This window comes from Podarcis raffonei, chromosome 6 (assembly GCF_027172205.1).
Source record: "Podarcis raffonei isolate rPodRaf1 chromosome 6, rPodRaf1.pri, whole genome shotgun sequence".
In the NCBI taxonomy this organism is placed as follows: domain Eukaryota; kingdom Metazoa; phylum Chordata; class Lepidosauria; order Squamata; family Lacertidae; genus Podarcis; species Podarcis raffonei.
In genome coordinates this window covers 29,828,663-29,854,476 of record NC_070607.1, presented here as the reverse complement: position 1 = coordinate 29,854,476, position 25,814 = coordinate 29,828,663, and the positions used below count along the sequence as shown (strand labels likewise).

The following is a 25,814-nucleotide window of genomic DNA, read 5'->3' as shown; positions in this document are numbered from 1 at the left end:
ACTTAACGGTCAGGGGTCCCTTTACCTTTATTGATATTATAGACCACGGGCTGACTTCTGGGCTGACTCTACAGGGTGGCTATCAGTGTGTTCTGGTGGCTTTATTCCCAACCTGCAATGTCCAGAGAGTAGCACTGGGAGAATGCTCTTCGGTCCCCTGATATTTATGCTACAGAGTGCTGCAGGGATGATGGGAATTGTAGTCTAAAAAAACAGCTACTGACTGATCTAAAGTTAGAAAACTGTGCAGCTTGGCCTCATCCTGCCTCCAGAATGACTAGCAGCCAAGCAAGTGAATTGTTAGGGTGAAATCTCAAAGGGCACTGGAAGCATATTCTAAACATAGCTTTTGAAAGAACTCAGTTAGAAGCAAAGAGAGTTCATCTGCCCGCAGAACAGTTTTGGCTAATTTTATACTTCTTTAAAAAGTCCTCAGAGATTTTGCAACAGGGTGGACCCTTTGGTTTTGAAACCATTTAGAGGGAAATCGGGTGTACCTTAGGGGAAACTGGGTGGACCCATTGGTTTTGATATTATATAAAGGAAAATCGAACCCACATGTCTCTACATTGATCTCCTGGCTCCTGAACCTTTCAGAACAAGCCAGAGTCCTAAAAAGCAGGAAGTAATCTGCAGGACGAGCCTCATGCAAATCTAATCAATCTCAAAAATTAGTCCTGCTGGATTTACACCCAGGTAAGTATGTATTGGGTTGAAACTTCAATTTTCTTCGTGTGATTTTAGCTCTTTCGACACAGCAGGCTCTCACTGGATATATTCCTAAAGCTAGGGGCCAAATTATGTGCTGTGTGAAATGCATGTCTTCATGTATGCCCTTTATTTAAAAACAGAGACCTGTGGAGATAAAAAAAGGACTAAATTCTCCCCAACCCTGTGGCTTAGCTCTCCCAAAGGATGCTCTTCTCCTCAGCCAAGCTTTTATGGTGGAATTGGGGTGAATAGGGAAAATGCTATGGGGAAGAAGCTATAGGAAGCTTCTGAGTTAATGCCTTTCGATGACCATCCTCTGTCATTCCCTTTAGTGTGTTCTGCTGACACCACGTCTAGCTCAGCCCTTAGTGTTACACTGAAGTGTGAATTTCAAAGTCACACACATTACCTTAATCAGCAGTGTTGCTGATTATATTTTAAAGCAACAAATGTATTGGGTCTGAGATACCTGAAGGACCCACCTCGTCCCATATCAGCCGGCCTTGTGCCTAATATCTGGTGAGGGGGACTATGGTGGAAGCAAGGCTGGGATAATGGTAGGGCTGTCATATTTTAAAGAGCAAAAAAGAGGACGCTATGATGAATCTCCTTTTAAATACCCCTACTATATGTACGTAGGTTATAGAAGCTGTAATATGTTGCTGAGCAAGGCAGGAGAAGAGAAGAGGAAAGCAAGTCTTCAACCATGTCTATGTCTCATCCAGATGTCTATGACTCATCCAAAAAGTATAGCCACCCGGACAGAAATTTTACCCCTGAAAAAGAGGACGTGTCCTGAAAAAAGAGGACACATGGCAACCCTAAATAATGGTCAATACTGTGGTAACACGTGAGTCCTAGAAGATATTGCCTTGTAGGGTTCTTTTATTGGTGTTTCCCACTGTAAAGGCTTTTCAATTCCACCAAGGTGTTGCTGTGCTGTGTAGGTAATGCTTTGGTTTTAAGTTTTCGTTTTATCCGTTTATTGTATTTTACTAACGGTGTTGTTTTATTGTGATATTATTACTGCATTGTTGTTGTTGTTATTTATTGACTTTCCTCCCTTCACCATAAGATCCCAGGTGGGTTAAAATAATATAAGGATACCTGCCTACAGGACACCGCCTGCCAAACCTCTCTGCTCCCTTTCAACCCATTTTACACCTCACCCCTAACCCTCCACGCACCCATAGCTCTCTCAACAGCAGAGTCCCATCAGCTGCATCAGTGATCAGCTTTTCTGTCTTTGTTATCTAGGCCAGTCAGAATTTCCAGTCCGGTTACAAAACATACAGCAGAGTTTTAGCTTCCTCCTCTCTCCTTTCATGAATAACCCTTCTGTGCTGTCATTTTTCTCCATGAGGCTGGAGTAGGAGGCACGAGCAAAGATGGCGTTCAGTTGGTGGCTTCTTCCATTGATGTTACAAGCGCTACATGGGGTGACAGATGCCACGGTGAAACTCAACAATGGTGGGTTTGAAGACCTTGTCATTGCAATCAACCCTCAGATACCCGAAGACAACAAAATTGTCGACAACATAAAGGTGCGACTGCTAAACGTTTCTAAATGTGTAGAATGTGCAAGCATAGGTGGGGATATAAGTATATAGTAATAATAATAATAGGGACGTGGGTGGCGCTGTGGGTTAAACCACAGAGCCTAGGACTTGCCGATCAGAAGGTTGGCGGTTCGAATCCCCACGACGGGGTGAGCTCCCGTTGCTTGGTCCCTGCTCCTGCCAACCTAGCAGTTCAAAAGCACGTCAAAGTGCAAGTAGATAAATAGGTACCGCTCCGGCGGGAAGGTAAACAGCATTTCCGTGCACTGCTCTGGTTCGCCAGAAGCAGCTTAGTCATGCTGGCCACATGACTAAGCTGCATGCCGGCTCCCTCGGCCAATAAAGCGAGATGAGCACCGCAACCCCAGAGTTGGCCACGATTAGACCTTTACCTTTATTTATTTATTTATTTATTTATTTATTTATTTATTTCTTTATTCATACCCGCCCATCTGGCTGGGTTTCCCCAACCACTCTGGGCGGCTTCCAACAAAACACTAAAATACAGTAACCTATTAAACATTAAAAGCTTCCCTAAACAGGGCTGCCTTCAGATGTCTTCTAAAAGTTTGGTAGTTATTTTTCTCTTTGACATCTGGTGGGAGGGCGTTCAACAGGGCAGGTGCCACTACCTGTAACTTGGCTTCTCGCAGCGAGGGAACCGCCAGAAGGCCCTCGGCGCTGGACCTCAGTGTCCAGGTAGAATGATGGGGGTGGAGACGCTCCTTCAGGTATACTATATATATGGGTGGGAACAGCAAGAAAATGTTGCAGTATACAATTAGCTGGTGTAAAGGAAGCCAGCATAAGTTAAGCCAATATAAAGTACATCCGATTCAAGCTCTGTTCAAGACTGGGGCTACTACTGGTTGAGCCAGCCTAAGCCTGGCAGAGGGAAGGCAAGCCTTTAAAATCGTTACACCAGCCCTAAGTGCACATTCTACAAACCCAAATGCAGATACTAGTCACTGAACACACGGAGGTCTTTCTTTCCTTTCCTTGCTAGGGCATGGTTCAAGAAGCATCTGCTTACCTCTTCGGTGCAACACAAAAAAGATTTTACTTCAAGACTGTAAAAGTGATCATTCCCTCGATGTGGAAAACAAAAGCTGACTATCAAAGAGTAACTAGAGAGTCATACGATAAGGTAAATCTGGAGAGAATGCATTGAAATGTAGGCGTACTTAGGGTATTTTTTAAAAGATTGGGGCAACTCAACTTACTTCTGAGTAAACAGGCATAGATTTGGGCTGTGTACATTCGCAGGCCCTCCAAGTGTCCCTTATATTAATAATAATAATAATGAGGATTTTTTCTGAGGCAAAAATCACGATAAAGCATTAATATCAAAGGTACTTTGCTGCTGCTTTTCTGGGTGAACTTTCAACCAAATTCTATTTTATTTCAGGCAGAAGTCATAGTGGCAGCTCCTTACCTGAAACATGGAGATGATCCCTACACGCTACAGTATGGCGGATGTGGGGAACCTGGGCGATACATTCATTTAACTCCTAACTTCCTGACAAATGACAAGTTGCTTGACGCTTATGGACCACGAGGTATTACTTACTACCTGTTCGTTCAGATTAGACTATTTGAGTTTCCCTAAAATAACAGAGTAAGGAAAGTCCTGAACCCACAAAAACGTGCCTCTGTTTCCTTTCAGCAACGTTACTGCGGTGGCTTACAGACCATAAAGTACATGACTTCCTACTGTTTTCAGGATTATTTAAGGGAGAAGTCATGTGCTTTACATTTAGGAGGTGTATGTGGTCTGAATCAAGTACTTTCAGACTCTCTTGTGGGTTAATATCTGAAGCCATTAAGAATTGACTTAAAATGACCATAGCCAAGGAGTATCCTGTTCTGTGAGAGCTCAAGGCTCACAGGAGAAGCCCAGTAGTGTCTCATCAAGAGGCTAAGTCAATACTCTGTCAGAAATACAAGGGATCCACAGCCCTTCTGAGGAAGTGATGCATGATGATGCCTCTGGAAGCACTTAGACTGGGCCAGCGACTGAGACATCTTGACTGGGTGCATAGTGAGCCCACCTTCCAAAAGAAGATGGCTGCCTTTAAAGGGCACTCACCTTATTGGGCAGTCCTTGTGGTTGGGGAGGCCGGAGTACTGTGGGAGATTCATCTTCTGAATCAAAGGAGGGCTGGCAGGATCCGGAAGAGGCTGTGGAAAGCTTAAGTCTTGTCCTCCTCATAGCTGTCAACCGTCCCTTATTTGGTGGGAAAGTCCCTTATCCCAGGGCCGTGTCCCGCTGCTGTCCCTTATTGATGATGTCCCTTAAATTTCCCGGGTTTCAAAGGAAGCAGCTCCTCTCCCTCCCTCCCTGCCAGCCAGGAAGGAGGGAGGCTCCAACTGTGTTGCTTGGCTGCGTTGCTCACCCAATAAAGAGTCTAAGAACGACTGGGGGGTGGAGTTTGCATGCCTTGTGCTGATCAAATCGGCTGCGTTGCCTGGGGACTTGCCTTTGCTCAGCGCTTCCCAGCGGAGAGGTGACGGTGGTTTCCCTTGCTGCTGGGTTTCTGTGCTGTGGGAACCACCGCTTGAGGCTTCGTTTGCTGCTGGCTGGGCTTTCTACCTTTGGCTTGTAGGGGCTCAGAAGTTGAACATACCTGTGCTTGGAAAATCCCTTATTTTGGCTGCTGATCCCTTATTTTTGAGGCTGCTGGTCCCTTATTTTCAAATCTGTAACTTGACAACTATGGCCCTCCTCCGTTGCACCGTACACAGTCCCCAGGTCATAACAAGGAAAGCTAAATTGAATTTTTAATTGTTTGTTGAACGGTAGAAATAGAGGTGCATCTTCCACCATCTGCTAAGCAGCACTACCCCTCCCCCCCAAAAAAAATACAGAAGAGCTCAGATTGAAAAGAAGGCTAATCCAATAATAATAGATACTTAACCATTGGTATGACTGCACAACATTTCAGATTTTATTTTGGGGGGGTTGTGTGTGGGATGGGTGTGTTATAATTGTCAAGGAGGGGTTTGCTTTCCTGAGTCCTCCATCCAAGCTAGTAATCAATCACACACAGGCGTCGAATGGGTTGCCAGGCTTGATTGGCTTCTTCTCGAGCACCAGCTACAGAACATCAAACAGCAAGTCTAAAACACAGTGTGTTCTCTCCCCCTACCCCGCCCCACCGAAGGCTTAGAGGGGCTGGGGAATGCTGGCAACCATCCAGCCCCATCACATGCTCCCACTTTGGGGACTAATTCTTACCACCTGCCTGAGGTACCCTGACATAAGGTAAAGGTAAAGGGACCCCTGACCATTAGGTCCAGTCGTGACCGACTCTGGGGTTGCGGCGCTCATCTCGCTTTATTGGCCGACGGAGCCGGCGTACAGCTTCCGGGTCATGTGGCCAGCATGACTAAGCCGCTTCTGGCGAACCAGAGCAGCGCACAGAAACGCCGTTTACCTTCCCGCTGGAGCAGTACCTATTTATCTACTTGCACTTTGACGCTCTTTTGAACTGCTAGGTTGGCAGGAGCAGGGACCAAGCAACGGGAGCTCACCCTGTCGCGGGGATTCGAACTGCGGCCTTCTGATTGGCAAGTCCTAGGCTCTGTGGTTTAGCCCACAGTGCCACCCATGTCCCTGAGATACTTGCTCACTATTCATGGCAATAATTTCTATCTACCTATATACTGTACTTTTTAAAAAAGGTATCTTAGGTTTTATCCTTGATCTTCCACAGGCAGAGTCCTTGTCCACGAATGGGCTCATCTCCGATGGGGAGTCTTTGACGAATATAACAACGATGCACCTTTCTACTCTCCTGGGGGAAACAGCATGCCTGAAGCAACGAGGTACCACCCCAAATCTCCAACAGATGCATCTCCTCTTTTATAAGTGATGTTTGCCTTGGGCTCGTTTGTTTGGTTGCAGTGTGAATGGTTGCGGTCTTGAGGATGAGCTCTGATGATATATGGAAGAGATTTCTCATTAGAGCAAGGTGGGGGTAATGTCCTGCCCTCGAGCAAGTGCCCACTTTTCCGCTGCCCAGCTTACTCAGTCTCTTACTTTTTCGGCCAGCTTACTCAGTCTCTCTGGCGACCGTTTTCAGCCACAGTCCTGCATACAATTTAGTCTAGTAGTGCATTTCTTTTGGCATGGTGACATTTCAGCAGGTTGTCCCTACTTCTGTTTGCTCCTCACCCTCACCTTTGTTTCCAGTGGCCCACAATGCCAAACAAAAGACGCCAATTGCTGTGTGCTGAAGACGGGCCTGGATTTTGGCATGGCTTGGAGGAGTTAGTTACTAGAAAGCCTTCCAGACCCTCCATCGCCCAGAACCCGGCAAGCCTTAAAAGTAGGAGAGCAAAGAGCTCAGACAGAGGGCACATAGCAGCACCCGTAGAAGTGAGGAATGAGGAAGTGGAAAAGACGGGGGTGGAGATTCACTTGGGACAACACCATTATTCAAGAGTCTGGGTTCTAGGGCCTCTCTCTGTAGCGTTTGAAATAAAAAGGGACTGTAAGAAACTTTTCCTTGTTTTTATACTTTCCTGGGCAACCAGCTGGGAGCTGCTGGGAGCATTCTGACATGTACCAACCGAGCACACATAAAAATCAGATCTGAACCACATGTTTGCTGAATAAAGTACCTGTCTAGAAATCATCTATATGATTTATTCAAACTGTTTCATCTCCGCCCATTATGAAGAGTTCTACAATCTGATCTTCAGGGTGGGCTTGTGGGCACTGGAGTTTGTCTTAGCAGTCGTGGCATTACAGAAAACAAGATAGCATTCACTCATACCAGCATGTAATTATTTCTTGACTTTTAAACCAATCATGTCTGTTTCTGTTATATTGATTAGGTGCCCAGCTACTTTCAAGGGTAGCTACGTATTCCTGCTCGCTGATGGAACTACCAGACCATGCAAAGTTGAACCAAAAACTCAGCTGTATGAATCTGGGTGCCAATTTATTCCAGAAAAAAATCAAAATACTCCAACATCTATAATGTATGTGCAAAGTATCCCATCGGTAAGTATGATACGTCTTAGTTGGGATTTATTTTTCTCCAATGCCTCAAAAATGCAGGATTTTTGCTAAGTTAAATATAATATTTGGAGATTTTTAGTTTCAATTCTTGCAGGTAATTTGTGTGTGTGTGTGTGTGTGTGTGTGTGTGTTTCACTAATAAGATTGTGTTAGGGCTGGGGAGAAAGTATTCCAACCAAAATTTAGTTATATTGACCTAGCAATTCAAGAAGAAACCCTTTCTTAAGGGCCTGCAGTTTTCCCGTCCTTCCCTCTTGAAACCGTCTCTCAACTTATAGAAGCTACATGCAGCACAAGCTATGGGACCCAGACTGACTGAGCAGCCACTAGGCCCAACAGTAGGGTTGCCATATGTTCGGACATAGCCGGCAATTGGCCATCGGAAACTTTGCCAAAAAAAGTGCAACCCGAATGAGGTAGTTGAGGCACATAGTCAGACTGAAGGGAAGTGAGATGGGTGGTGCTCTCTGCAACAGTACAACTAACATTTGGATAATTGTGTGGGGTTCTGCAAAAAGTTTCTGGTTTGTGAGTAGAGTTGAGGTAGCCTTCAAAGTTCGCCCTCAGACCCTCCAACTGTCCCTATTTTCCAGGGACAGGCCAGGATTTACAGAAGCCGTCCTGGTTTCTGGTTTGACCCTGGAATATCCCGCTTTTCTTAAGGACGCCCCTATTTCCACCAGGGAAATGTTGGAGGGTATGTCCCCTTCTTCGGCAGGAAACTGCTCAGAGTGAAAAGCTAGGTAGGTAAACAAGCAAAGGAATGAGGGAACGAAAAAGCCTATGTTCATCTGTTCTTTTTGTGTGGAAAAGAATGTCCACTTTTGTAGCACCTTTTTCCAAGGAATGGCTGCCATGAGGTAGATATTGCTTATAAGGTTGTGAACTTGATTTATTCTTCTTACCTTTTATTTAGGTTACTCAGTTCTGTGACAAAAGCAACCACAATACTAAAGCAACAAATATGCAGAATAAAATGTGCAACTACAGGAGCACCTGGGATGTAATTACGACTTCTCCTGACTTTGCCAAGTCAACTCCACAAAGAGCTCCTCCGCCTAGCCCCACTATCACTTTGCTGCAAAAACAGGAGAGAGTTTTGTGTCTAGTACTTGATGTTTCTGGAAGTATGGGTTCGGTAAGTCTATGTTTTCGGTGCTCAGAAGAAGTATTTCGAGACTGATGGAATTGACGTCAATAGTGACAACAAGTGTCAATACAGCATTGACATTTCTGTCATAAATGCCACGCTGTTTTATATAATAATAATAATAACAACTTATTATGTATACCCCGCCCATCTGGCTGGGTTTCCCCAGCCACTCTTGGTGGCTTCCAACAAAACACTAAAATACAATAGTCTATTAAACATTAAAAGCTTTCCTAAATAGGGCTGCCTTCAGATGTCTTCTAAAAGTCTGGTCGTTGTATTTCTCTTTGACATCTGGTGGGAGGGCGTTCCACAGGGCGGGTGCCACTACTGAGAAGGCCCTCTGCCTGGTTCCCTGTAACTTGGCTTCTCACAGTGAGGAAACCACCAGAAGGCCCTCAGCCTTATAGACAGGGAGCCCGTTTTTGGTTTTAGATTAGATTTGGTTAATTTGGATATATATGAAACTACAGTAATTAATTCATACAGGAGAAGAGTTCTAGGCAGGGGTGGGCAACCTGGCTGAGGTAGAATGCAAGGTCTGCTTATCCTAAATCCCCAATTGGTGCAGGGAACCTAGAGGAGGAGATGGAGCATGGGAGGTGAAAAATGCAGGGGTGAAAGTGAATGGAAGGAGGCAAGGGAAATCCTGATCTGGCCAGATCAATCAGGTCTTTCAGGTTTCTCAATTGTGCAGGAAACGTCAACAGCTGCACAAGGCTTCCCTACTGCAGAAATACCCTACTGCAGAAGTTTATGGTAGACACATGATGGGGGTTGGAGGAAGTCATATAGCTCCTGGGATGGTTAGCAGTAAATGCGTTTTCCTGCTGCCCTGGCTTTTCTATATTCTGGTGACAGGCTTCTGCAAAGCTTGTCGGAGGCCTGGGGCAAGAGTCTTGTTAGACTAAAGTTATAAACTCAAACCCCAAACAACCAATCCCTGGCAGGGCCCCCCAGCCGGCTTAGCCCTCTGAGGCTCAGGGAAGCGTACATGGCTGCCTCACACCCCCACTGCATGGGCCTGTCTGGTAATAGTCCTTGAAGTGGATTTAAGAGACATGGGACGTCCTTATTGGAGAAATGTATGGAATCTTTTAATTGAAAGGCAGGGTTTACATCATCTAACTAAACTGCTAAGCAAATGCGGGGGGGGGGGGGGACATTCTGGAATAGAGTTTATATTTCTATACTAGCATATAGAAATTTGAATATCAGACACAAAAACATTGTAGGATAATCATTCTCCAACAGCAGAATTTGTGGGACAAGCCCCATTGCAATGAATGGTGCTCTTGTGAACCTCCCATCCATTTCAATGGAGCCTGTACAGGAAAACATCCAGATGGATTGTGCCCGAAATCGCAACATGGATGAGGTTATTTGGAAACTCATGAACATTATGCATTTGCCTATATCCACATTAGTTTATCAAGCCTTTTTTTTATAAAGTATAATTGACAGTTGCATTTTCAGTCATTTATTTGCTTCCCAGAATCCACTGGCAGTTCAAGGTTAAATTACATTGATTTAATAAATTATGGATAAAAATTTGGGAAAGATGGAAAGGATTTGCTGAAATAACAAATTGAAGCGGAATACAAAAAGGGAGGTGTGAGGAGGTCAAAGAAACAAGCTAATGAAAGCTACATTATAGAAGGTTTAATTTAATTTTGTGTATTTTTTAATGTTTGATTGTTTATTTTTTGTATTTGTGTTTTTGTCGTTGTTATTGTTTGTGTTATATTGTTAAAACTTTAATAAATATTATTTTTTAAAAAATCCACTGGCAGTTCTGTGAATGCTGGTTTTTTAAAATTAATATTATTGTTATTCCTATGCAGAGCAATCGCATTGGTCGGCTGAAGCAAGCTGCAGAAATATTCGTCCTGCAGATTATTGAAGCGGGATCCTGGGTTGGAGTAGTCACGTTCAATAGCGCGGCAACAGTCCAGACTCAACTGAGGCAGATCAGCAGCGACAGCGTGCGCAAAACTCTTGCAGGGTATCTTCCTACTTCAGCTGGTGGAGGAACCAACATATGTTCCGGAGTGCGGTCAGCATTTCAGGTGAAAAAGAATAAAATTCCAGATTCTTTTATTCCTATTGTTGTTCTTAGTAGGGTAGCTAGATGCAAAAGGATGCAGGGCTGCTGTGTATCTAAGAGTTGTGTACAAGAGGGTATTTCAGTAGGTATGCTTTCTCATATAAGCCAAGAAACTGGAACTCAGTGCAGAGAAGATAGAGATGCTATTCACAGGTGGATCCACTGCCTGGGTAAGTGGTGTTCAACCAGTTCTGGAGGGAGTACCGATCCTCTGAAAGATCAGGTTCCTAGTTTGAGTATACTTCTGGATCCACTGAAGTGACTGGAGGCAAAAGTGGCTTCCACCAGGTGTGGTTTCTGCCATCTATGAACTGGAAGCCTCTCAGTTTGATTATTTATTATCGTCCTTTTAGCCCATCTTTCCTCTGAGGAGGTCAAGGTGGTCTCTCAGGCTGAGAGACTGTTTGGCCTGAGGTCGCCCAGGGAGCTTCATGGCTGAGTGGGGTTTCAAACCATAGTCTTGGCCAACATTTCCATGGTTTCAAACCATGGTCCTAGTCCATGGTTATAACCGCTATAACCACAGCTTTCTCGTGTGAAATAGCAAATGCTAATACTTCCTTATTAACAACCATGGAAGATATGGCAACCATCTCACCAAACTCTGCTTCTGTTACAGGTAGGGAATTAGTTCACACAGAACAGCAGCAACACACCACACTTAGCGGAGTTTTGTAGTATTTTCTCATTCATTTTAAGCACAAATGGTGCCTGGTGGCTTCCACATTCCTAGTTGCTGCTAAGATTCTAAATGCTCTGTTCCATACAGGTGTTTTTAAAGAAGTACCCAAATACCAGAGGCTGTGAAATTGTGCTCTTGACGGATGGACAAGATAACCAAGTAAATTCCTGCTTTACCGAAGTTCGAAATAGTGGGTCTATAATCCACACCATTGCTTTGGGACCAAGCGCTGAAAAAGAACTAGAAATGCTGGCAGACATGACGGGTAAGGGAGCGGGCAGAATGCCACACCCTCAGTCCACTTGGTGCCAACTGGGGTTTCGCTAAGAGTGAGTTTACTAGTGGGCCCAGCCCCCCGCCATGCTACTTTCATCTGCACAATGTTCCTCCTACTTGCCCACAGAAACTTCACTGCTTTTCAGTGCTCTGTTGTTGTTGTTTAGTCATTTAGTCGTGTCCGACTCTTCGTGACCCCATGGACGAGAGCACGTCAGGCACTCCTGTCTTCCACTGCCTCCCGCAGTTTGGTCAAACTCATGCTGGTAGCTTTGAGAACACTATCCAACCATCTCGTCCTCTGTCGTCCCCTTCTCCTTGTGCCCTCAATCTTTCCCAACATCAGGGTCTTCTCCAGGGAGGCTTCTCTTCTCATGAGGTGGCCAAAGTATTGGAGCCTCAGCTTCACGATCTGTCCTTCCAGTGAGCACTCAGGGCTGATTTCCTTAAGAATGGAGAGGTTTGATCTTCTTGCAGTCCATGGGACTCTCAAGAATCTCCTCCAGCACCATAATTCAAAAGCACCAATTCTTCGGCGATCAGCCTTCTTTATGGTCCAGCTCTCACTTCCATACATCACTACTGGGAAAACCATAGCTTTAACTATACAGACCTTTGTTGGCAAGGTGATGTCTCTGCTTTTTAAGATGCTATCTAGGCTTGTCATTGCTTTTCTCCCAAGAAGCAGGCCTCTTTTAATTTTGTGGCTGCTGTCACCATCTGCAGTGATCATGGAGCCCAAGAAAGTAAAATCTCTCACTGCCTACTTTACATTTACTGACACACAGATGTCTTCTGCACACAGATGTATAAAAGACTACACAACAACAATGTATTGCCTTTTATTCCATCTAACCAAGTATCCTAACTGTTCCTTCAATCGCATTCCAGGAGGTCTGAAATTTGCTGCCACTGACAGCTTGAATTCCAACGGTCTCATTGATGCTTTCAGCGGAATTTCTTCAGGAAGTGGAGATCTCAGTCAACAATCTATTCAGGTATGCATTGCAAAGATTAGAGTGAAACAAGCAGTTCTACTACGACTATTAGGCACTGAAAAAAAAAAAGTTTAAAGCACAAAGTAAAATTAATTCTATAGTCCATATTTTACTAGTATAGAGCAGCAGGAGAACCAGGCAGAATTCACAGATCTTACAGAGGTGGATTTTGGCAGCGCTGAAACAACATTTCAATTTTTACTGGTCCTAATTCAGTTGAATGTGTTGTCATACAAGCACCACGGTCCCATTCCAGATTGTGTCTCATTGACTACTCTTTGCCAAAATGTGGTGTCAGATCTGTTGCTTCACCTAGAGTTGCCCCCCCAAATTTCCCATTGTATCGGCTGCAAATTTACTTCTCTTTGCCTGTGGAATTAGAGTTGTGTGTCTCGCAGAGTCAACCTCTGAGATCATTGATTTACATTTGATCAGAGGTTGTCCCTGTTTTTGAGCTTCATTTAGAAGTCAAACATGCCGTCAGAAAAATCTCTCTAAACTGCATGTTTTTGACACTTGGCATTTGTAGCAAACCTTTTGGTTTAAAACTTACATTACAAGGTGGTTAGCACCCAGCAAAAGGCCACATGCAACCACAATAAATATATTTGGTACAGGAAAATAAATTACGGCATCTGAAGGGAATGGATTAAGCATTCAGCATCTTATATCTGGGAAGGGCTGTTGAGCTGGGGTTGTTACATCATTTGTTTTTCTCCATGTCTTTAACCATGGGGATATTGTAGGATACCAATTTTATCCCCGTTGCAGATCTATTCAGGTTATAAAACTTTTCAAATATATCAGCGTACTTATTTCCTCTCCCCACCCCCAACAGCTTGAAAGTAAAGCGCAGCAAGTGGCTGCCAAGAAATGGATGTATGGTACAGTATCCATTGATAAAACGGTGGGAAAAGACACTTTCTTTGTCATTACATGGAGTGCAAGCACAACTCCACCAGAGATGTTTCTGGACGATCCCAAGGGGAAAAAGTACCGTACAAAGGACTTCATAACTGATAAAACCAACCTACAGACAGCCCGGCTCCAGATTAGTGGAATCGCAGAGGTAAAATATTCACTCTCTATGCAGATAACTCTTCTGTTGCTTGTGTGCCTTTTCCTTTGGAAAATGATACATTATGCAAGTGGGGAAGAGCCATTTACTTCTCGAAGATTTTGTGTAAGATTTTGCAATGATATTAACAGTGCTTTGTTTTTCCCTAGAAGAGAAGGTGCCAGTACTCACAGCCTAGAAATGGCTGGAGGAAGGACAACCAAGCAGGCATAAGGGGGGGAGATGCTCTATGCATGCTCAGGGAAGAATGCAGCAGGCCTCTAGGATCCTGGCACAGTCTCATGCCTCATTCCCCAAGCCCAGAAAGTGCTTGCTTGGCTCTGGAACGGAGGCAGGAGATACCACCCCCTGGGGGCCCCCGGAACCTTGGGTGCAAATGGGAGGTGTTGAATAAAAATAAGAGGGGTGGAAGCATAAATAAAGAAGACAAGAAAAAATTGAAAAGCCATTTGTACATGTTTCCTTTCCCAGGAGAGCACTGAGTAATTTTTGTTTTCCCCGAAAAGGGTGCGGTAGGCCAAATAAGTTTGGGAACCTCTGGTCTGGAAGGTGCCATGAGACGTTCTTTTCATTTCCTAGCTCATCAAATGCCTAGCATGACGCTGCTGCCAGTATCTGCTCTTGGTATATTTTCGATAAAAAAAGACACCCCATCTTATCAAAGCATAATAATAACCGAAGGAAATAGGAACTGTATTTATAAACAGTTAGATATGGGATATTTAATATCCTTCTATTTCTCATCACTTGATTTCCAGGCAGGAGACTGGAGGTATTCCCTGCTGAATCAAAATACAGCTCAAACCATGACAATAACAGTCACGAGCCGAGCAAGGTCAGCAACTGTGCCTCCAGTTCATGTGACGCCTCTTATAAAAAGAACGCATAAGTTTCCTGATCCGTTGGTTATTCACGCAGAAGTCAGCCAAGGGTTCTTACCTGTGACTGGTGCAAAAGTCATAGCCACAGTTGAAGCAGACAATGGAGCAGCTGTGGATCTAGAGCTTTTGGACAATGGCGCAGGTAAGTTTGTTTTGAAGAGTTTGCGGCACTATGCATTTCCCACAGAATCAGAACATTAACTCATTTAGTCTAGCATTATCTAATGTGATGTGGTGGCTTGTCAAGATGCCTGGCAATTGTATTTTCAAAACCAGCCATTTTTTTTAATTTTAAAAAATTGTTTGTTTGCTTATTTACGATATTTGCAAACCACTAAAAAGTCCGAGTTCAGACTACGCACATAGTTGAAATAAAATTAAATGCAATAAAATAGTATAGTATAATACAACATTCAACGTAATACCAAATATGAAATAATCAGCTTCTAAAATGTAGACTCATAAACAGGCATAAAACTCAAAACCGACTGGCAAACAGTTATGTCCTCCCCAAAGCCTGAGATCCTTTTTAGCTTGTGTTGCCAGAGATATAAACTGCCTGCAGAACATATGTTCTACCCCTAGATGAGACCAATAGGGAAGACTCTATTCTGGGTCTTTGTGAAACCCTTCTAGGTGCTAACACCTTCACTCCTTCTGTCTTTCACCTGTGAGAGATAGCAAGGAGATGCCATGCTTTCCCATACCCTCCAACATTTCTCCGATGAAAACAGGGACGTCCCATTCCATAATGATAATTTTGCTATTTATACCCCACACATCTAACTGGGTTGCCCCAGCCACTCTGGGCAGCTTCCAACATATATAAAAGCATAATAAAACATTAAACACTTAAAAACAACAACACAACCCTATACAGGATTGCATTCAGATGGCTTGGGGGTCGGAGAACTCCATACCCTCCAACATTTCTCCAATGAAAATAGGGACATCCTTGGAAAAAGCGGGACATTTCGGGATCAAATCAAGGATGTCCCTGGAAAATAGGGACACTTGGTGGGTCTGTTTTCCAGGTGTGCTTCTTGATATGTTGTTGTTGTTGTTGTTGTTGTTGTTGTTGTTGTTGTTGTTTAGTCGTTTAGTCGTGTCCGACTCTTTGTGACCCCATGGACCAGAGCACGCCAGGCACTCCTGTCTTCCACTGCCTCCTGCAGTTTGATCAAACTCAAGTTGGTAGCTTTGAGAACACTATCCAACCATCTTGTCCTCTGCCGCCCCCTTCTCCTTGTGCCCTCCATCTTTCCCAACATCAGGGTCTTTTCCAGGGAGTCTTCTCTTCTCGTGAGGTGGCCAAACTATTGGAGCCTCAGCTTCAGGATCTGTCCTTCTAGTGAGCACTCAGGGCTGATTTCCTTCAGAATGGAGAGGTTTGATCTTCTTGCAGTCCATGGGACTCTCAAGAGTCTCCTCCAGCACCATAATTCAAAAGCATCAATTTTTCGGCGATCAGCCTTCTTTATGGTCCAGCTTCTTGATATACAAGGAGCTAATAGTCCCATCTGGATGCTTTAAGCCTCCATGTGATTAGAATCATGTGAACAGGAGCAGATACAGTGGTACCTCGGGTTAAGTATTTAATTCGTTCCGGAGGTCTGTTCTTAACCTGAAACTGTTCTTAACCTGAAGCACCACTTTAGCTAATGGGCCTCCTGCTGCCGCCGGGGCGCTGGAGCACGATTTCTGTTCTCATCCTGAAGCAAAGTTCTTAACCCGAGTTAATATTTCTGGGTTAGCAGAGTCAGTTAACCTGAAGCGTATGTAACCTGAAGCGTATGTAACCTGAGGTACCACTGTACTGTGAGACAAACATCTCCTACATAGGTTATGTAGGGTTTCATTTTCTTTTTTTAATAGCAGTGAGAGGTTGGGTTTGGATGTTTAATTTTAATATCCATGTACCTAGGTGCCGACATTATAAAGGATGACGGAATCTACTCGAGATATTTCACATCGTTCAAAGTAAATGGTCGACACAACCTAAAAGTGCGAGTCCAGGGACAAGGCAAGACTGGCAGAAGGATCCGTAGGCAAAGTCAAGCTTTCTTTGCACCAGGGTTTGTAAATAATGGTAAGGATTTGTTACGAAATAGCAATACTGGTGGTATGCTAGCTCTGCGATTCTCAAAGTGTGAATGACATTGGATATCTCTAGAAGGAAACAAACTTCTTTCTGCCATTTCCCTCCCCATTGTTGTCTTTATGTAGATCTGGACACTTGAGTACATATCTCTGACACGTTCACACATATATGTACGCACACCCTTCTTTCCTGCAATATTCAAATCTGCCATGTGCTTCTCAGTAGGTTAGAGAGAGAAAATAAATCTACAGCAGATTTGTTGTTGTCGTTGTTGTTATTTCACCTTCCAGTTACGCCCCAAGGCAATGTAGAAAAGAAAATGCAAACGGTTACAAAACAGCACAAAAAAATAACAGAAGATTAGTTTAAAATGGATACCTACATACCTACAGTAGAGAACTCTTCATCCAGCTGGGATAGCTTGTCAGCATAAAAAATGTATTTTAGAAAGTATGTGTGGGATGCCATATCTCAACAGGATGTTGTTCCATAGAAGAGGGGCAGCCAGCCCGAAAGCTCTGCTTTAAGAAAATAATTATGATTTTCTGTATATTCTGTGTTTGTTTTGGGTTTGCACAAAAGTAAATAAACGGGACTTTCAAAATAATGGGGAAGTTTGGAGGTTTGTAGTCTCACCATATAATCTATCATCCTTCCGTCCTTCCTTCTTTCCTTCCTTCTTTCCTTCCTTCCTTCCTAGGTGTAATAAATATGAATCCCCCAAAACCGGAAGTTCGTGATGATGACATCGAAATTGACGTAGGAAATTTCAGTAGAGTGGCATCAGGTGGCGCTTTTGTAATGTCAGGCGTTCCTCCTGGTGGTAGTAAAAAAGATGTTTTCCCACCCTGTAGAATCACTGACCTTGAGATAAAACCACTTGGTGATTATCAGTTCCTTTTGTCCTGGACAGCTCCTGGGAATGACTATGATGAAGGAAAAGGTAAGTGTAAAATTCTGATTTAATCAATCAATCAATCAATCAATCAGTAAGACTGTAGTGTGTTTGTGCATAAAAAGGTGTGCGGGGAGCCAACCACCACTTTTATTTGCAGCAGCCTTATCTCCCTGTAATATTATATTACAGTAGCATTATATTATTGCTCTGGGAAGAGGGATTTCATCCCATCTGGTCCACCGTTGTTGAGGGCAGAGGGCTACCTGCGGATAGGAAGTTTGAAATGCATTGAAAAGGATTTCTGTCACTGTTATCCTTGATGCACGACTGAAGACGCACGTCTTAATGCACACCCTGTTGGCTGTTCCTTATTTTGCAGCTGAAAGGTACGAAATAAAAATGAGTGAAGATCCCTCGGCGTTAATAGATGCAGCTTTTCAAACAGCCACCTCTGTGAATACTGCTGGTCTGAAAATGGAAGTCGCTGGGGTCAAGCAATCCTTCCAGTATAACGCAGAAAACTTAAAAAAATCAAATGGCACCTCCATCTACTTTGCCATTCGTGCCATTGATGGTAGCAACAATGTCGGAGAAGCATCTAATATAGCCAGAGCAGTCGTGCTTGTTCCCATATTGCCAACCACCCCAGATGATACGTTTTGTCTGTAGCTTGTGTTTTGCATAAATAAAATACCAGGAGTCTTGATACTGGAATGCAATAATACAGCTAGGATTCTGTTTCTGTTTTGAATTTTAATTGGCTCATTGTTTGTATGCTCTTTTTTTTCGTAATTTTCAAGTCTACAGCTAAGCAGCTTCCATAATAGAAATGGCTTTAAAAAATTGTACTCAAATATTTCATGGCAGAATTGTCACAATTAAAATGCATCATTATCTTTAAATGTGAATTTAGTAAGTTGGCAACCCTAATAAGCAGGTGCACTAGGGCAAACTTGTGTGTTTGGCAACCTAGTAAGTTAATGTTTGTTAGAGACACTTATGCTTGTGAGATATTCATCTGTAACACTTTTAACAGCCTGTGCTAAACCTCTTTAGCCTTTTATTCTTTCAAGTTAAGAAAACTCTTTTTAATGCAGTTGGCTTGTGAGATCTGGTGAGCAAAATGCATCAGCTTTGCTAAGAAATAGTTCTAGTGACAGCATAGCAATGGAACAGTGACACAGTTATGTGCTAAGGTGGTTTTTGCTTACAGGAAGGCAGGAGAGAAAGATTGAGATGAGACTGTGGGTCTTTGAAATGTGGGGTGCTGCCATGTATGTGGAGAGAAAAATATTACGATAATTCAGAAGTCTGGATCACGGCAGAGAAGAGTGCTGTGTTCACAAGACAAGACGGATTCTATGGGAGAGAACTTTTGTTCTCCATAATATGTGGCAATAAAATCAGAGCACTCTCAATGGCAATTTGGAGAAGAACCAGTTCACAAAAAAGGGTTGCAAATTCACATAATATTGAACAGCAGGGATTTTCAAACGCGAGACATGACCACAGTGCTTCCATCTCTCACCTTATTTTTCCCTTTTTGTACAGAGCTCTCTGGCTAGGATCCTCTGCTTTTGTGTGTGTTTCTGCTGTCCTTGGTGGGAGTGCACTAGGCTTAGGGTACTAGTAGGATTATGCCTTCACTTTCGATTCCCCCTTTCCAGTGTTCCTCTTCACAAGGGAGAGAGGACATCCTAACCTGTGTAACATTTTGTTATGCAATAAAGCTTCAGACTCTCCTTTTTGCTCTGGTTATCTGTTCATCTATCTTCCTTTGCAAAGGAAGAACCTAGGTTGCAGTCCAATTGTTTATCCTGGCATCTTTGCAGAAAATGACCCCGGGCTGATCCCTTTGACACACACACACACACACACACACACACACACACACACAAGCCTATTGTTTAAAGTTCACTAACTAGTGAACTTTAAAGTCCCCAGAGTGAGTCATAACAGAACCCAACTAACTCATTCCATCAGTGCAATGTCAATCATATTCCTGGTTGTTGTTCTTTTTAATTACCATATTGGCCTGAACATAAGCCTCACTTTTTTTCCAAATTCTGACCGTGAAAAGTTAAAGTGTGGCTTAAATTCGCAGCCTTACAAAAATTGGCTTTTGTGATATCGCTGCTGAAACAGACACCCGGTAAAACGGAACCAAAAAATGATTTATTGCCGATTTGCAAGCTTGAGACTGTTCGTTTGCCATTTAGAGGTGTGAGTGCCTGCAGAATTGTAGCAAACGATTTGTTATTTTAGTGATTGTACGGTGACTTTTGCGGGCTTGGAAAATCAAAGGCTTAAATTGGCTCAGGGTTCCAATTCTACCAATCGCAGCGATTTTCAGCCTGTACCCCAATTTTAAGGGAGCGGCTTAGATTCGGGTATTCTCTCCCCCCCCCCGCCCCCATTGAATTTTAAAGGTGTGGCTTATTTGCACGTGCGGCTTATATTTGGGACAATACAGTAAATATTTGTATCAAAATAGATTACTATTCTTCGACTGCAAGTACTGGGATCCATTTGTAAATCAGCTAAAACTGATCAGAAGTAAGTGACTGGTGGACTTAACCATTGCCCCATACTTTCAACCAGATTCTGGAAAATTGCTTTTGATGGTCATTCAATAAAGGTAACTTGAATAGTCATATTTTACAGGTGAGGAATACAAAGGCTGAGATATAAGTGGTGAGCACAAGACCAGCCATAGCAGATTTTAATCTATGCTCTGCTCACCCTTATCATATGTGATCTTTGACTTAATGGCATTGCTTCAGTGAAAATCCAGTGTGTATGCATCATATACCAATTTTGCAAATTTTACCATGGTAATTCATGGACAAAACCACATCATTTAGGCACTCCTTCAGACACCACCTGTTTGCTCACTTCTGTTTTATTGTGTCACATGTATTTCTGGTCCTCCAAACAAACTGATATCCTGAAGATGGAGTGCATATGTGTGTGAAGGTCAATGCCTCTTTTCAGTGTACAATAATATGGAGAGGTGTGGACCATGGAGATCATTATGAGAACAAGGAACTGTGTTGCTCCTGACTTTATTGCTCTGGTATGTTTGAAGTATTCATCATGCAACACTTTCTCGTAAAAGCTGGCTGCAAAGTGCCAGGGTGTGTATATTCTGTGAAACTGAAACTTCTCAAATGTATGTGACTTAATTTTGCACAATAATTTGGTGTGAGCCCAACTGAACATCTACATCAATCTTTAGATCTGTACAGCAGCCCAATGAAGTGAATGTTTTATTAAACTTTGAAAGTATCTCCCTGGACTCTTTCATGGGGTCTGGGGATTTCTTTCATTTTTTGATAGCTTAATAGATGTCCTCATGAGGCTCAGCATGCAGCACATCTAGGTCTATTCATGTAGCTATAAGGAAGGCTACACATAACAGAAATGTAGAATTGGAAGGGAACATGAGAGTCATCTAGTCCAACCCCTGCAATGCAATAATTTTTCGCCCAATGTCTCATGCTCTACCGACTGAGCTAGCCAAGTAGTGTACATTCATTTTAAAGAAGACAAGGAGAAGGCAGTCTGGAAGACGTCACATTCATAATCCACACTTCTGTTTGTGCTGTGATTTCCAGGCACTGGTCCAAACGTCTTATTTGTTTGTGCCGCCGCTTTCCCTGGGAAAACCTGCTGTTTAACACTGAATCGGAACAAACGTCCATTTTGTGGAAAACTCGATCAATGTTTGTTCTGATTCAGTGGTGAAAAGTGGATTTTCCTGGGCCAAGCAGCAAGACAAAACCAAACCAAAAACCACTCAGATCCGTGCCTACAAATCCTGGCACAAAATGGAAGCCTGAATAATCCCTTGGTCCTTTATATAATTTTATATCATTTGATGTCCCTGATGCTGCCTGACATTTAAGTGCTTAATCCACACACACACCTAATGTGTTTAGTCCCCCATTTTTCCAACTGCACATCTTGTGACCAGGTACATACTGAAGAAACACTGTGCTGTATGAAGTTGGACTGTGAAACTCTACTCACTCAGTACCTGAACGACTGGCATGTCAGAGGCTGTTCTGAACTAATTACAGGTGATTAAAATGATGATAACGAGGCCTCTGCGTCCAGTCCATGTTCCTTGCCCTGGAAAGCACCAAAGCAGAGCATTCTGAGGGCAGGGAAGGGGCAAGTCTTTGCCAGTATTACATGTGAGATTATTGGGACCAGATCTAAATCTGAAGAAGGCACAACGATCACAAATAGTGATCACAAACAGATCGGCCTCCCCTTCTGCTCAAGCCACTGTGAACAGCAAAGCTGTCAACGCAACCATGGGACACTCCCTCTGTAAAGCCCTGCAGGCAGGGGATGGGAGTCAGAATTGTGTCCTAAGGATGCAATCCTAACCCCATATACCTGGGAATAAGACCCACTGGATGTAATAGGATTTATTTATGAGCACGCTGAGGAGTGAGTTTCAATTCTGCAATCCTGGCAGCACTTTCCTGTAAGTGATCAATGGCTTAGGCTGAAAGTGTTCCATCTTTATTTCTGCGCAGGTAGCTTATTCCATTATTTAAATAGCTTTCCGGGTGCAGGACAAGCAAAGTGTGGAAAATTTGAGCAACAGATCAATAGTTTCATTTGCAGGTAAACATGCTGGAAAAATCTCTCCCCCTCCCCCATTTCTTCTTCCAGCTGTATGTTGGGAATAAGTGAAAGTCCCCTGAAAGTGAGGGAAAACTTGAAAATGCTGCATCCACAAATACCTCCAGCCTGACCCCTCAGCCGGCTGGTTCCAAGGAAAAATTTGCAATTAAACCGAAAGCTTTGACAAACCTCGCACTAATATATGTGGGTATCTGCACAGTTGATAAATCTTTCCTGTACTTTGACCTCTCCAACACAGCACAGGCATTGACTCTTTCTCGGAAGGGTACACGCTTTGGTCCTGCCAAGCAGGGAGCCAGAACAGTAGTTTGAACCTCATGTGGGCTGCTGTTGCTGATGGCTTCTTGCCTTATTCTAAGCACAACTCTCCGATTGGCTGAAGGAGCTTCCTGCACTCAATCAGAAGCCGCGGAAGCCACGCCGGACGTTCAGCTTCTGAAAAACATTTGCAAACTGGAACAATCACTTCCGGGTTTGTGGCATTAGGGAGCCGATTTGTTCAGGATCCAAGCTGTTTGACTACCAAGGTACCACTGTACAACTATAAGATAACCAGGAAAGTCATCTTGGGATTATGGCGGATAGCTTCATGAATGTGTTGGCTCCGTGTGTGGCAGCAGTGGGGAAAATTTGGTTCTGTGAATAGGAGCCAATTCCTAGGGCCGAGGTCCCTTCACACACACCCTTCAAATGGTGTGTGTGCACCACATCATGTGATCAAGTATGCAGGGTGGGGATTACCTGCCCCCCCAATGGTTTATTCAAGTTGGCACCCCTGTTTCTATGTCATCCCTAATAGCTTTTCCACAAATTGTTGCGCCAGCTAAAGTGTTTCAGATACACCACCACGACATGAAGTCTAAATTGGGGTGGGAAACCTCAGATCCAGGGGCCAAATGCGGCCCTCCATACCTGCCCATCTGGCCCTCAGGGGGACTCTCCCTAGGCCACACCTTTTACCAGTCCTGTTTTGTACCCTGCTCAAGAGCTTTTGCCTGGCTGGAACATGTCACGCCTCTTTCTCGCTCGGATGATTAAGAGAGATGCCCACGTTTCTGTAGTAGACAACACAATGGTAAAATGAAAGTCAAAATCACCTTTGTTGTCTTGCCCCCATGAAATTAGTGCCACCCCCCAATGCCCTTGGTTTCATAGGTGCCATTTCTGGGGGATGTTGCTGCTGAGGCATCAACAAAAGTTTTACTGTGAGTGCGCAGACGGGTGACCCAACATGTTGTGTGCTGTGGCAGGACACTCCATCAGGCCCTCCCATTGTGGGGAGGGGCCTCCGTTGGGCCTTCCCGCTGCAGCGGTGACGTGTGTTGTCAAGTATGGGCATGACATCACACGCAAGTGCCAGGCACCCACAATGTTCAGTGGAACCGGTGCACCTGCTTGGTTTAAAAAATGTTCCATGTCCCTCTTCTAAACACTATGTTAGCAGGGCTCCCCCCCCCCCCGAATTCAGTTCCTGCACGTCTCAGGTGGGTGCCGTAAGAGGACAAGTCAGGTGTTTATGGTGAGTTTCGGCACCTCCTTTTCTATAAAAGTAGCACTGTATTGTGACCAAGAATATTACCTCGGAGAAGGAACTTAGGTTGTTTGCTTGTGATGACCTGTGCCTACAGAATTGTAGGACCCAGCCTTCGGGGACAGTACAGAACAGTGTAGAACTACAACTGCCATCATCCCTGCGTATGGTGCCTGCTTACTGGAACTGATCTGAGTTGTAGTCCAGCAATAATTGGAAGGCCAAAGGTTCCCCATACCTGATATAGAGACAACAAGAAGGAACCCTTCATATAGAGATCAGTGTCCAAATTGAAAATGATACTTTGCAGTTAACCTGTCTGGTGTCATCTTACATGACAAGAAGATAAAGGGTAAATAAATAACTGTATCATTGTGGGTTGAGAAATCTATTTCCTGGCATGCATTAAAAGCATACCTATGTGATTATCTGATAAACCAGTAACAGGAATTTTTTTGCCTATGCTATAAGAGACCGACCCCTCCTTGTCAAGCTGACCTTTGCTGTCAAAGATTTTTCTAGAAGAGCAACCTCGCCCTGCCTTTCAGAAGGCATAGCGCTTCACCTGCCAGTGGAAATACAGAAATATAAAGGCTTGTAGAAAAAATTGCATGCATATGTATGCAAAAGCCCATCACAGGTGACACCTGAGGATTTTATTTTTGCTCATCCTCATGTAACCTTTCGTTTCTTCCACAGAAAAGAAGCCGGTGTAGGAGATTCATCATGTGCAAAGCGTCACACATAGAGGACAGACCTCAGTCTGCTTGGATTACATAATCCCTAGTCTCTTGTTCACTAGCGCCCCCTGAAGTGTGCACTCTGCACCTCTAACCAAAGTCCACTATGTCATCTAACACACAACTGGTTGTTGAATTCCAATATATTAAAGTCCTTATAAATGCCGTTATATTAAAAGGACCTGTGGGTACAGGGCGGGGTATAAATTCAATAAATACAGTCGTACTTGGATGTCGAACGGAATCCATTCCGGAAATCCGTTCAACTTCCCAAATGTTCGGAAACCAAAGCATGGCTTCTGATTGGCTGCAGAAAGCTCCTGCAGCCAATTAGAAGCCACAGAAGCCCTGTTGGATGTTCGGATTCCAAAAAAAGTTTGCAAACCGGAACAGTCACCGTTTGGGAGCCAAAACATTCAAGCTGTTCAAAAACCAAGGTACAACTGTAATAATAATAATGTTTTTGTTTTTTTAAAAATGAACCAACACCTCCCCAGACTCCCAGCAACTAACTTTCAAGGGTGACAGAAGTACAAAATTATATTTGGTGGAATTCAATGCTACCCTATTATGTTCTGTCTGTGCAAGCATTGCCACAAAGAATCTCCCCTCATCCCTCTGTGAGGTGTTTGGTGGGGTTCTCCCAACCCCCCTTGAGCCAATTTGGAGGGGGGGCAGACATCTATCTGGCCCTTGGGGGGGGGCTCTCCCTAGGCCACGCCTTTTAGCAGTCCGGTTTTGTACCCTGCTCAAGAGCTTTTGCCTGGCTGCTACATGTTGTGCCTCTTTCTTGCTTGGATGGAGGTTTAAGAGAGATGCCCAAGCTTCTGTAGTAGACAAAACAACAGTAAAATGGAAGTCAACTTCACTGGTATTGAAAAACAACAACACTTTTCCTTATGTCGCTACAGATTGGATAGGTAACCAAATAAAATACAGCTGGTAGAGAATCTCAGCCCATCTCAGTGCCCAGCGACTGGAGGAGGAAGAGAGAGAAGAGGGTGAAGAAACTCACCAAACCTGGAACTGGGTGTGGGGAGTACAGCTGAATGGGACCCAGCGATAGGCAGCCTGAGGAAGAACCATCCACCTTGTGTCTGCCCATAAGAAAGCAAGTCTAGAGTGAGAGACTAGGGTGATGTCCGTTGTTTCCAGAAACTCTTCTTGTTGTGATACTTTTGTGGAAGAGCTGAGAGTTTGTTTGGACCCTGGGTGAGAAATTATTATTTTTCTATTTTTCTAGAAAAAGAGGTGCCGGAACTCACCACAAACACTTCCCTTGTTGTCTTACAATCAAAATGGCATCCACTTGGCAGGTGCAGAAACTGGGTTCCAGGAAGCTCCAACTGGGGAAAAACACAGCCTGATTTTGACTTACCGTACTTTTCTGTGTATAAGACATGGGTTTTTT

The 25,814-nt window shown here is 43.8% G+C and overlaps 1 protein-coding gene across 1 annotated transcript; it reads left to right on the top strand.

Moving 5' to 3' along the window:
* Positions 1-1,959: 1,959 nt before the first annotated feature.
* On the top strand, positions 1,960-19,338 carry LOC128415546 (calcium-activated chloride channel regulator 1-like). The gene is made up of 14 exons (XM_053391860.1): positions 1,960-2,255; positions 3,277-3,417; positions 3,679-3,829; positions 5,987-6,098; positions 7,113-7,281; positions 8,216-8,437; positions 10,294-10,518; positions 11,326-11,503; positions 12,406-12,512; positions 13,351-13,581; positions 14,349-14,613; positions 16,396-16,560; positions 17,273-17,515; positions 17,850-19,338. The coding sequence occupies exons 1-14, from the start codon at positions 2,100-2,102 to the stop codon at positions 18,137-18,139; spliced, it is 2,655 nt and encodes an 884-aa protein (XP_053247835.1). The 5' UTR covers positions 1,960-2,099; the 3' UTR covers positions 18,140-19,338.
* Positions 19,339-25,814: the final 6,476 nt, after the last annotated feature.